Raw genomic sequence first — 12979 nt, forward strand, 5'->3', positions numbered from 1 at the left:
GTTGTCTAGTGCCTTGGTGGAGGTGCGGTTCTTCAACCAACATGCATGTTTGATGGCTTCCCCCCACAGGAATTTCGGCAGGCCACTGCTAAGTAAGAGGGCGCGTACTTTTTCGAGTAGGGTACGGTTCACGCGCTCTGCAACACCGTTCTGTTCGGGGGTGTCATGCACTGTGAGTTTCCTCATAATTCCTCTATCTTTCAGATAGTCACTAAACGCATTGCTCATATATTCGCCACCCCTGTCGCTATGTAAGACTTTGATTGCTGCATTCATGTGGTTGCGGACCCAGGCCTCATACATTTGGAATTGACGGAAAGTGTCGGATTTATCGCGCAGTAGATAAACATGTGTTTCGCGTGTCTTATCGTCCGTAAAGGCAACATAGTACCGTTTTCCACCCAGCGTTTCGACTGGTGCAGGTCCCCATAGGTCGGTGTGGATCTCCTGGCCATATTCCTGTGCACGCTCACCCAGTTTCACTTTAGGGATTGCCTCGCGCTTGCCCTTGGCGCGGACACAAGTTTCACAGAAAGTGTCTGTTTCCCTATCCTCCAGGAGTTCTACCCCATGGATCAAGCCCTTCGACACCATGCACTTTGCTGCATCAATGGCTATATGGCCAAGGCGCTTGTGGAGTTCAGTGGCAGATATGCGCTCGACAGCTGCATTGGCGCTTTCGTGGCGAAGATTTGTGCCTCGCGACTGGTACACACCACCTACTTTAGGTATGCGTCCTCTTATTTTTCCTCTCGGGTCATAGATAACGCATTCGCTTTTCGCAAAGACGGCCTTGTAGCCTGCCTTATCCATACAGCCTATGGAAACTAGGGTATAGGCCAAATTTGGTGCGTATAACACGTCTCTCAGGCGCACTTGCGTGTCTTTATGGGCGCCGTTGGGGACACTAATCATCATATTCCCTGTTCCTACAGCAGAGAAGGAGTCTTGGTTTGCCACGCTTATAGGGTAAGGTGCAATCGTGCGGTAATTGAGTAGGAGGTGTTGATGGGGGGTGAAGTGGCTCGTAGCGCCGGAGTCATAGATTTCAATGGGACTCTTGGGCTTCGCGTTCATGGCGAGTTGGTGAGTGAGGGCGCTCCACGCGCCTTCTTCTTCAAAATCTGATAGGCTCGCGCTGTCGCATTGGACGTGGACAGCAAGGTTTGCCTTTTCAGGCTTCTTTCCCTTTGCATCGCCTGTTTGCCCCTCTTCTTTCTTGTCTCCTGGTGAGTCCCCTTTTGACTCATTCTTTGTGGAGCGCTCACGCTTCTCACTGGGACACTGGTGTGACCTGTGTCCCTTTCCACCGCAGTTCCAGCATTCAAGCTCGCTGGTATCCTTGTCGTCTCTGCCGCCAGATGATTTTCCTTTCTTGTAGCGACCTCTTCCGCCTCGACTTCCACGTTTGGACGATCCTTGTCCTCCGGTGGCTGACATAGCGATGTCCTCTGATTTCGCTGTCGGGCGTTTTCTGAATATGGTCTGTCGGTCGTATTCTTGGAGAAGGTACGAGATCAGTGTCTCTGGGTCCAAGGTCTGCTTTGACATATGGGCAGACGCTGACAGGTGCGACACGTAGGTGGCGTATGAGTGCGGCAAAGACATGATGATGCTGGAGGTGAGTTCTTTGTCTGCTAGTTGGACTCCTGCTGCGCTGAGCTGTTCCCATAGCGCGCGAATCTTGTCCAAATGTGCGCGCAAGTCTCCTTTCTCGGTGCAGCGTAGGTTCGACAACCTTTCTCTTAGCTCGGACTGAACTAGCTCCGTTTTGTTCTCGTTTTCTTGGCAGATCATGACCCACATGTCGGCGACGGTGGGTTTGTTTAGGATCCTTCGCAGCGTCGAATCAGGTATGGTGCGACCTAATATATTTCGCACGCGGTACTCCTTTTTTAGCCAGGCATCAAGTGCTTCTTGATCAGCCTTGCTGACTGTTGCAGGAGGAGATGTCGTCGCTGTGGCCTGGCCAGCAGTCTGGCTAGTGGTCTGGGATAGTGGTATCGGCCTTTTTGCTGTGCCATGGAGGTGCTCGACGCAGTCTCGGTCAGCAAGGGCCCATTCGAGGCGAGTTTTGTACATCGACCAGTTCGAGCCATCCGGCTCGAGCTTTGGCACCCCAAGGGTGTCTTTTTCAAGGTGCGTTGTCTCACTCGCAGGGCTCATAACCTCAAAGAGATCTAATATAAACCAAATGCTCAGACTTCGTGGGCGAAGCTCTGAGAATGTATTCGCGTACCTAATATAAACCAAATGCTAGGTACAGAGTAAGTATATCACATAAAATAAGGAAGGTATAAGATCCTCACCTCAGACTTTGTGGGCGAAGCTCTGAGGTGGGGCAATCGTTGCTACGAAGGTTTTTAAACTCGAACGGAAGTATAACTAAGGGGGTAAATTGCCCCATCAAAACGCACGGGCCATCCTACCACTACACTTTCCTAGTATGGTGTCCTGCGCCATACTTTCCCTTCGTACGACGCTTGTCTTTGTCGACTCGCGTTTTCTAACAAACAGATCCTCTCATATGGCCTGCAGATGTCAAGGTTCATGTCAGTCCTTGTTCAGTTGATCGTTGCAACAGCTCATGTTACAATTGACGTACCAGTACCTACTTACACTTCACCTTTTTCGTACTTTTACTTTTATTTTTCCAAGTCACATGACTGGTCATGTGACCATTTACTTTACTTTACATTTTCGACTTTTCATAGTCACATGACCAATCATGTGATACATCACCTGACCAGTGTCTAGGCTCACCATGTGACTGGTCACATGCTAAACATCGGACTTTAAACTTTATTTACAACTGTACAGTACCTCATGTATTTTAGTATATATACAGGAGCAACACATGCTGAAGGACTCAGCAAGTCCTCCTATTGTCTAGCACAACAAACCCGTGGAAACCTGAGGGGTGATCCCTCTCTCTCTCTTCTCTTTGCTTGTCCAAGTTGTGTGCCAGAGTAACAAACTCTTGGTTGTTACAGCTCAAGCTGTTGCTGAGGAGCAGGAGCAGTGACCACAGCCAAGGCCATATCATAATTCAATTCTGACGGGTTATGGATGGGTTAGAGAATTAATGGACGGTCATCCTGATCGAATAAGGACTGAGTTGGGGATGCAACAAAAAGTATTTGTAAAGCTTATCGATTTCTTGCAGAGTTATGGGTATACTGACTCCAAGCATGTCATGCTGGAGGAACAAACCACCAACTTTCTGTATAGCTGTGTCATGGGTCTATCTACCCGCCATCTCGCTGAATGCTTTCAATGTTCCAACAACACAATTGCCAAGTATTTCAAGCGGATGCTTCAGGCTTTCACTTCCACCAATATCTACAACTCCTATGTACGTCTTCCTGAGGCCACTGAGGCCACACCAGCTGCTTTTGCCAACTACCCAAAACTTCACCACTTCAAGGATGCCATTGGTGCAATTGACGGCACCCATATTGCCTGCAGCCCTTCAGCTGCACAGCGTGATGCTACGCAAAATTGCAAGGGTGTTTTCTCGCAGAACTGCCTTTTGTGCTGTGATTTCAACATGCAGTTTACGTATGTCCTTAGTAGGTGGGGGGGTCTGCTGCGGATGCTAGTCTCTTTCACAATGCTCGCTCCCATGATCTGTAAATACCCCGTGGCCAATACTATATGGCCGATGTGGGATTCCCTCATCTGACCAGCTCCTTGTCCCCTACAAAGGTGTGCGCTACCACCTGGCCAAATACACTTGTGGAAACCGCAGGTAAGTCCCTAATATATATATTTGGACTAAGCTCACTTCTAAAAGGCCCCAGAACCCGCAAGAGTACTTCAATTTGCGCCATGCATCGGCTCGGAACATCATTGAGCGTATCTTTGGCGTTCTGAAGCACCGGTTTTCAATCTTGAAGGCTGCACCTGAATACAACATGTCTGTGCAGGCTTTCATCCCACCTGCCATTTGCTTCCTTCACAACTTCATCCGTTGTCGATAATGAGAATTGTTGTTAGAAAACCACACACAAAAACAAACTCACAAACAATCCTCCCAGATTCCACGGAATTTGTGACAACACCAACAAGACACAGTCTTGGGGCACTGGAGCACAATGAAAACAACACTCAAAAGAAGAGGAAGAGGTGGGAGTGGTTACCCATTTGGTAGGAACAAGTTAGTTGTTGGTACACAACAGGAGGACTCGCTGAGTCCCTCCCCCATGTATTGCTCCTGTATATATACTAAAATACATGAGGTACTGTACAGTTGTAAATAAAGTTTAAAGTCCGATGTTTAGCATGTGACTTGGAAAAAGTAAAAGTAAAAGTACAAAAGAGTGAAGCGTAAGTAGGTACTGGTACGTCAATTGTAACAGAACTTGTGTATAGGCTTTGCCTCCTAGAACAGTGGAGTGGTCTGGATGTTCGTGGGGTGGTACGTGTGATGATTTTTCAAAGTCAAACCCAAGGATGTATGGGTGTGGGTTTTGAGGAGGAGGGATAGTTGAACTATAGAAGATAGGGGGTTTATGACGAGTATAGACGAGCACTATTTTGCTAATTATAGCACAAGGTAGGTTTGAGAACGACAAAATGACGAGGTTCCCAGTGATAGCAGGCTCCTGACGCACAAACTGTAGTGCTCAGAAGGACTCTAATCAAAAGGGATGACAATGACTTTCAAAAGTGACAAGTGACGATGACAGCAGTTAACAGTGGTAGCAGTGGAAAGTGTTGTGACCACACTGGATCACAAGTAGCAGAGTAGTGAACTTGAAATTAGAGAAAAAGTCTGGAATGGAGTTCATGTTGTTTTTACAAGGTAAAATACAGGGGTTTATATAGTAAAAAAAAGGTAGGCTATGCACAGTATAGCTGTGCAAAAAGAATGAGAAAGAACATGAAGGAAGGAATGTACGCTGACAAATCCTGCATAGGTAGTACAGGATAAGATTGTCAAAATAAGGAAAAGAAAGAGATAGAACAATAAATGCTGTGTAGGTAATGTTACAGGTTTGTACAGCCATAAAAAACAAAGTCCAATAACAGAAAGAGAGCAAGAAAATTGTGATGTCATAAGAAGATGCAGTAAAAAAGAGTATAAAGAAAAACAATATCAGTATCAACACAGTTCCTTTATTGTCAGTCAGGCATTCTAAAAAAATATGTGTCCATAAAATGATTCAAAAATCAAAATAATTGCACTGTAAATGAATGTTCTGCTGAAAAAAAGAAACTGGAGCCACCGGTCCACCACCTAGTCCAAATCCGACGGTTTTATGGCCTTACCAATGGACTGGTTGTACTGGCGAGGGAGGGAGGAGAGTAGTTCCAATTTGGGACAGGTGATGTCACGACTTGAACCAGAAGCGCTAGTCTAAGCGCTAAGTTTCTTTTTCCTTTTCTTTTACATCTGATCACATGACAGATAAGATATGTTAAGCTGCTGCTTTAGCGCGGATAACATAATACGTAGTTATATCAGATCACGTGACCACCACGTGACATGAGTCTAGAATTATTACAAAGAACATCAGTCAGCGCCTCATGGCTGACTTTCAGAAACATATATATAGTAGACCATCATGTACATACTTTCCTCAGTTGTTGATTAATTCTCAATCGTTACTTGAAACGCTACTTGTCTGATTTGAGCTTTTATCCCTCCGTTAACTCGGTATAGGGGATAGAGGTTTTACACAATCAACAACTGCTACAAGTACCGTCTATGAACTTAACAGCAACAATCCTAACAACCATCATCGTCACCATCATCATCATCCTACTAATCCTAACCCTACTCAAACACTCAACCCAAACTACCACTACTCTTCCACTCCATCACATCCCTACTCGCCCCGACACCATCTTATCTTTCTTTCCCGCCAACGTATCACCTTCCTCATCCCAAGACTCCTTCGTAACCATCCCCCTATAAATACATTTATATCACTATAATCTCTTTGGTGTGGAACCATTGGGATTTTCTCGGTTTTACCTAGTTTCATTTTCGATTTCCTCTGACCAGGCCGCGCATTTGCGTCCGCCAGTCGGGAGAAGGACTGAAAGCTTAATAAGCTGGTCACATTGGGACAACCGTTCGGACCCCAATTTACCACTATACTTTTTACATAAAATTCATAAAATACAAAAATAGTTACCATACCTACATAGTCAGTAGTGGGCTGAAGAGGACCACTTTGACTCAAAGAGAATAGATAGACTACTAGGATCTTAGAAAGCGGTGTATCGATCCAGCTTATCACTGGTGAACTCCTTTCTATGCTTAGTAGAGACTTTTACATTTGGATCGGAGAGCAACACATTTACTCTCAAGATTACGTATTCAAAGGGAAATTCCCTTTACCAGAAATAGAACCCATCAGAATACCATCCCCTTTAATCAAATCCGAAACTCCCCCTCCTCCCCAACTCACGTTTAATGTCCAACCTAGAATATCGCGATCTGCCCGAGCCATCCAACAGCACGGACAGCGCATTTACCAGGGAAATGATGGACGCATTACCCAGAATAGAAACTCCCCCCCCGAAAGAAGCGCGATTGGAAGCATACGTAAAACAAGAAGTAGAAAAGGCGATAAGACAAACGCAAATGCACTACCAATCGCAGCTAGACGAGGCACTCGAAGAAGTGAGCGTCTTGCAAAGAAGACTAAAGAAACAGATACCGCCGCCTCCAGAAAAGGTGGAAAGAAGTAGAACGGCACTGGAGAAACCCGAGAACTTCTCCGGAGATAAGAAAAAGTATAGGGCCTTTAGAGAGTCCTTATTACTGCATTTCGAAGATGATGCCGTATATTTCAAAGATGATCGAAAGAAGATAAGCTTTGTGCTATCTTTTATGAAAGAAGGAGAAGCCGCGGCCTTCCGGACCGATTGGCTAGAGAACCGAGTCGATGCCCAACAGTTGGGGCTCGATATTACAAACACGTACGGAAGTTGGCCGTATTTTGCGGACAAAATGGAAGAAAGGTTCAAGGACAGTTTTGAAAAAGAAACTGCCAAGAACGAAATACTGACCCTGAGACAGGGCAATGAAACCGCCCAAGCCTTCTTTGAAAGGTTTGAAGAGAAGAAAAGATGGGCGGGATACACAAATAGAATAAATGAAGAGTTCCTAGTATCTCTACTCAGAAGGAATATGAACAAACCGCTAGTGGATAGGGTGATCTACGGCGGGCACATTCCAAGAGATTACCAAGAGTGGAAAAGGGAACTCATCAGAATAGACTATATTTGGAGAGAGAGAGAGAAAGAGAAGAAAGGTTCCGATACTGGGAAGAAACCCTATTCGGAACAAAAGAAAGAAGGAGAGAAGAAGAAAGACGGAACCGGATATACCTATACCGGTAGCGGAGAAAGAATGGAAGTAGACAAAGCAAAGTTCCGCACGGAAGGACGATGCTACCGATGCGGAGAAAAGGGACATAGAAGCTTCGAATGCAAAGACGCACAAAAAAGGAAGCCACAATTTAATGTCCGAGAGTTCTTAGAAAAGATGACGAAAGAGGAAAGGGAAAAACTCCTTGAGGGTTTTTAAAGAGGCCAGCGGTACCGCATCGACCGACTGAGCCTAAAGACGTTTCGAATCGGTTTCTTCCTTTGACTGTAGATACATGTGACTCAGAATTGTTACGCTGCAGCTTTAGCGCGGATGACAATACAATTATTTCCACTCAGACAAAGAAAGAAATCCGAAACGAAAAAGATGCAACTAGAGTAAGAGCGGCGCAGAGTGATAAGACATCCGCAGTTTCGACGGCGGGCGAATCACTAAAAAGCGCAGCATTTACAATAGAACCTAAGATTCCTACACCCGATGCGGCGAACTCTACGGAGGAAAACGCAGCAGAGACTGTAGAAGAAAGGTCAGGAACCCCTTTAAAAAAACCTAGAACAGAAGTTTGGACCCCAGAGTGGGTAGTAGACAGGCTAAGAGACCAAAAGGAAGAAAGATCCATTGGGATTCTAAGTGCCTGGACACATAAAAAAAGAACGAGAGAAGTAACCCGGGAAACGATCAAAGAAATCAACCGGTTACCAAAAGTAGAAGCTATACAAGCGATCATAGAAATTGCCTCCCCAAAAAAGTACATTAGGGGCACCCAAGGCAATCAAATGAACGTAAAATGTAAGCTTACTACATTAGATACTCTCCAAACAGAAACAGTCGAAGCACTATTGGACAGTGGATGCACGGGGAGTTGCATCGACTCCCAATTTGTGAAAGACAAAGGATATGAGACAAGGAAGATACCGAGACCTATTCCAGTCTATAATGCAGATGGAACTCTTAATAAAAACGGAGCCATCAATGAATTTGTAATACTGCTCATGGAAATCGACGGACACGTCGAAAAGATACATCTTGCCGTAACCAATCTGGGTAACGGAAAAATGTTTCTAGGACATGAATGGTTGAACAAACATAATCCTAAAATAGACTGGAAAGAATCGAAGTTGACCTTTGAAAGGTGTCCTGAAGAATGTAGACCAAGGATCCGAATCTCTGATCCAGAGGAGGATCCTGAAATATTCTTTGAGGAACTACGAGAAGATGAGAGGATGATACAGGTGAATCTCCATAATTTCGAAGATGCCACGATCGACGATCAATATTACTACATCAGAGCCCAAGGCACAATGGCACAGAAGTTAGCAGAAGCCGCAGGCAAAGATCGAAAAGAAGGAGGATTCGAAAAGATAGTGCCAAAACACCTTCATCAATACAAAGACGTATTTGATAAAAAGGAGTTTGACACATTACCTGAAAGAAGACAATGGGATCATGCCATCGAACTAATACCGGGAGATCACTCCCTAGATTGCAAGATCTATCCATTGGCAAGAGGAGAGCAAGAAGAACTAGATGCGTTCCTAAAAGAGAATCTGGAATCGGGACGGATCAGACCATCGAAGTCCCCATTTGCATCACCATTCTTCTTCATTAAAAAGAAAGACGGGAAGTTGAGACCAGTTCAAGATTATAGGAAGCTAAACGATATCACCATCAAAAATAGATATCCACTTCCGTTGATCGGGGAACTAGTAGACAAATTGAGTGGAGCCAAATACTTCACAAAATTGGATGTAAGATGGGGATATAATAACATCCGAATGAGAGAAGGAGATGAGCATAAAGCGGCGTTTAGGACAAATCGGGGATTATTCGAACCACTAGTCATGTTCTTCGGACTGACAAATTCCCCCGCCACGTTCCAAATGATGATGAACACGCTTTTTAGAGAGTTGATAGATGAAGGATTAGTAATCATATATCTAGATGATATCATGATATTCACAAAGGATATAGAAACGCACCAAGCAACGACGCGACGTGTGTTAGAAATCCTGAGAAAAAATCATCTCTATCTTAAACCAGAAAAATGCGATTTCGAACAGACAGAAGTGGAATACCTGGGACTGATCATCTCAGAAAACGAAATTCGCATGGATCCGGTGAAAGTAGAAGGAATCAGCAAATGGCCAGAATGCAAAAATAAGAAAGACATACAAGCATTCTTGGGATTTGTAAATTTCTATCGAAGGTTCATAGAGGGCTTCGGGGAAGTAGCCAAACCATTGACCAAGTTAACGGGAAAAGAGGACTTCATTTGGGGAAATGAACAACAAGAAGCATTTAACACATTAAAACAACGTGTAGCTTCAGCCCCGGTGTTAGCTCTCCCAGTACCACATGGCCAATACAAAGTAGAAGCGGATAGTAGTGACTTCGCTATGGGTGCTGTCTTATCACAAAGACAAAAAGATGACTGGAAGCCAATTGCATACCTCTCCAAAGCGTTAAACCCCACAGAACGCAATTACGAGATCTATGACAAAGAACTTCTTGCCATCATGACGGCACTTAACGAATAGAGGCATTACTTAATAGACGCAGAAGAGGAATTTGAAATATGGACAGATCATCAAAATCTGCTGTATTTCAAAGAACCCAAGAAGTTGAACAGGAGACAGGCGCGGTGGATGACAGAGTTGAGCCAGTATCATTTTACGATACATCATATGCCAGGAAGGAAGCATATAAAAGCAGATCTTCTCTCAAGGCGGTCAGATCATAACAAAGGAGAAAACGACAACGAAGACGTCATACTACTGGATGAGAAACTATTTTTAAGAATGACTCTCTCTCCGGAACAAAGACAAAAGATCGCAGATAGTCAGGAGGAAGAATTAGAGATTTCAAAGTGGATTACAAAGAGAAAAGGAAATGTAGATGAATTGATAAAAAAGATGAAAGGAAAGATAGAGAGGAGAGAGGATGGATGGCTAGACGAGGACGGTCGCATAGTATTCAAAGGCAGGATCTATGTACCGAAGGATGCCACGTTAAGGGAAGAGATTATCCGACGAAACCACGACTCTGTTATTGCAGGTCATCCAGGAAGATATAAGACAAAGGAGCTAATTACTCGACAGTACTGGTGGCCCTATATGGACAGAGATATCACGAGATACGTAGATGGATGCGAAGTCTGCCAAAGAACCAAAACAGACCATAAAAAGAAAGCGGCACCGCTTCATCCAAATGAGATCCCGGATAAACCTTGGCAGATCATATCAGTAGATCTAATCGGACCGCTACCAGAATCAAATGGATATAACATGATAATGGTAGTAGTAGATCGGTTTACAAAAATGATCAAGGTAATTCCCACGCAGATGGAGATCACATCAGAAGGAGTGGCACGACTATTTAGAGATCATGTATTCCGGAACCATGGCATACCCGAAAAGATCATCTCGGATCGGGGACCGCAATTCGTTTCGAAATTCATGAAAGATCTACATACGCTTCTTCAGATAAAAGCGAACCCATCGACGGCTTGGCATCCACAAACGGATGGACAGACGGAGAGGATCAATCAAGAGATAGAACAATATCTCAGAATCTTTGTAAACCACAAACAAGATGATTGGGCAGAATGGCTTACCCTAGCAGAATTCTCTTACAATAACAAACAACATTCTGCGACAGGATATAGCCCGTTCTACCTGAATCATGGACATCATCCAAGAACACAGGAAGTAGTGAAAGTGGGGGTAAAGAACGAAAACGCAGAAGATTTCGTAAAGAGAATGACAGAAACAAGGAAGAGAGCAGAAAAATCGCTGCAAAAGGCAGCTGAACAGATGAAGAAGCAGTATAATAAGAAGAAAAGAGAAGCAGTAGAGTATAGAATAGGAGATAAGGTGTACGTAGAAGCAACCAATATCTCAACAGATCGACCAGCGAAGAAACTGGACGACAAGAGACACGGTCCGTTTGAAATACTGGAAAAAATAGGCGAATCGGCATATAAATTAGCGCTACCACCGACATGGCGACCTATTCATCCGGTTTTCAACGAGATAAAACTTACACCGTACAAAGAACCACAGTTCCCTTCCCAACAGAAACCTAAACCAATACCGCCGGTAATAGTGGACGGACAAGAAGAATACGAAGTCGAAGAAGTTCTAGACTCACGTCTAAAACGAGGGAAATTGGAATACTTAGTACACTGGAAGAACTATCCAAAAGAGGAACGCACGTGGGAACCCGAACAACATCTAAACAACTCACCCGATAAAGTAAAAACATTCCACGATAACAACCCTAGTGCACCCCGACGGATCAGATTTCAATTACATTTCCAACCCTTCGAAAACTTCACAACGACTAGAGTCCGAAAACAACTGTTCAATTGGGAAAACGGAAAGATGGACCCCTACTTTCGGGACGAAAGTCCTAAAGAGGGGGTAATGTCACGACTTGAACCAGAAGCGCTAGTCTAAGCGCTAAGTTTCTTTTTCCTTTTCTTTTACATCTGATCACATGACAGATAAGATATGTTAAGCTGCTGCTTTAGCGCGGATAACATAATACGTAGTTATATCAGATCACGTGACCACCACGTGACATGAGTCTAGAATTATTACAAAGAACATCAGTCAGCGCCTCATGGCTACTGCATGTTAGCTCAGTCAGCGCCTCATGGCTGACTTTCAGAAACATATATATAGTAGACCATCATGTACATACTTTCCTCAGTTGTTGATTAATTCTCAATCGTTACTTGAAACGCTACTTGTCTGATTTGAGCTTTTATCCCTCCGTTAACTCGGTATAGGGGATAGAGGTTTTACAGGTGAGTCCCAGGCAGCGTGTGGTAGGTGTAGCTGTAGCGAAGACAATGGACGAAAGATAAGTGTACCCAAGTGAATGGGACAGTGATGTACATAGGCGACACAAGGGGATAAACCTTCTCTAGCTCAAAAACTACCCACCCATGCTCCAACCAGGCAAGATGAGCGACCAATGTTTTGACAGTATAGGATGGCAGATTGACGTCATGAAGATGGACCTGTTGCCCTATTTGGACCGGCCACTGGGGCTTTGCTGATATCAGCAGTGGCACGTGGTGGTCAACAGATTGGCAACAGAAACAGATAGAAAGTGGTGACATCAGGTATGGTGGGGGAGCAAGGAGGAGGAGGAGGGTGGAGGTGACGAGGAGGTGAACCAGAATGGGTATCCAGAAACAACCGTTGGGTGAGAATAAATAGGAGAGTAAGGGTCCCATGGTGGGACTGAGTAAAGAAAAAAAAGTAAGGGAGAACAATGAAAGCAAGGGCGCAATGTGTAGCCAGTGGCAACGCAAAAATTTGCCGAAATGCCGACATGCGGAAAGTACTGAATTAAAAAAACAAAGCAAAGGTGAGCGTGACTGAATTACCTAATAGAGGTGGTGCTGATCAGCCACAAGCTTGAAAAAGGCAATATTAATTACTATTCCAAACACATTGTACCTGCAACATACTCCTCTGCACCAGAGTTACAAGTTAGAAGTTCCTGTTGCCGATATCTTTGGGAACATACGGCGAAAAGTTTCATGATAGCAAAATCAAATATGCTTATGAGGGGTTTAGTGCTAGGGAGGAAGACAGCGTGAGATGAGAGATACCACTC

General features: G+C 44.4%; 2 protein-coding genes across 2 annotated transcripts; both read left to right on the forward strand.

The window, feature by feature from the left end:
• Window positions 1-506: 506 nt before the first annotated feature.
• Window positions 507-1086, forward strand: SERLADRAFT_391253 (uncharacterized protein; the record flags this gene model as incomplete). The annotated part of the gene is made up of 3 exons (XM_007319070.1): window positions 507-728; window positions 788-848; window positions 939-1086. The coding sequence occupies 2 exons, from the start codon at window positions 593-595 to the stop codon at window positions 829-831; spliced, it is 180 nt and encodes a 59-aa protein (XP_007319132.1).
• Window positions 1087-7147: 6061 nt separating this feature from the next.
• Window positions 7148-7546, forward strand: SERLADRAFT_391255 (uncharacterized protein; the record flags this gene model as incomplete). Its single annotated transcript, XM_007319071.1, has 3 exons — window positions 7148-7271; window positions 7314-7483; window positions 7538-7546. 3 exons carry the CDS (start codon window positions 7148-7150, stop codon window positions 7544-7546), a joined length of 303 nt encoding a protein of 100 aa, XP_007319133.1.
• Window positions 7547-12979: the final 5433 nt, after the last annotated feature.

This window comes from Serpula lacrymans (assembly GCF_000218685.1).
Source record: "Serpula lacrymans var. lacrymans S7.9 unplaced genomic scaffold SERLAscaffold_8, whole genome shotgun sequence".
Lineage (NCBI taxonomy): Eukaryota > Fungi > Basidiomycota > Agaricomycetes > Boletales > Serpulaceae > Serpula > Serpula lacrymans.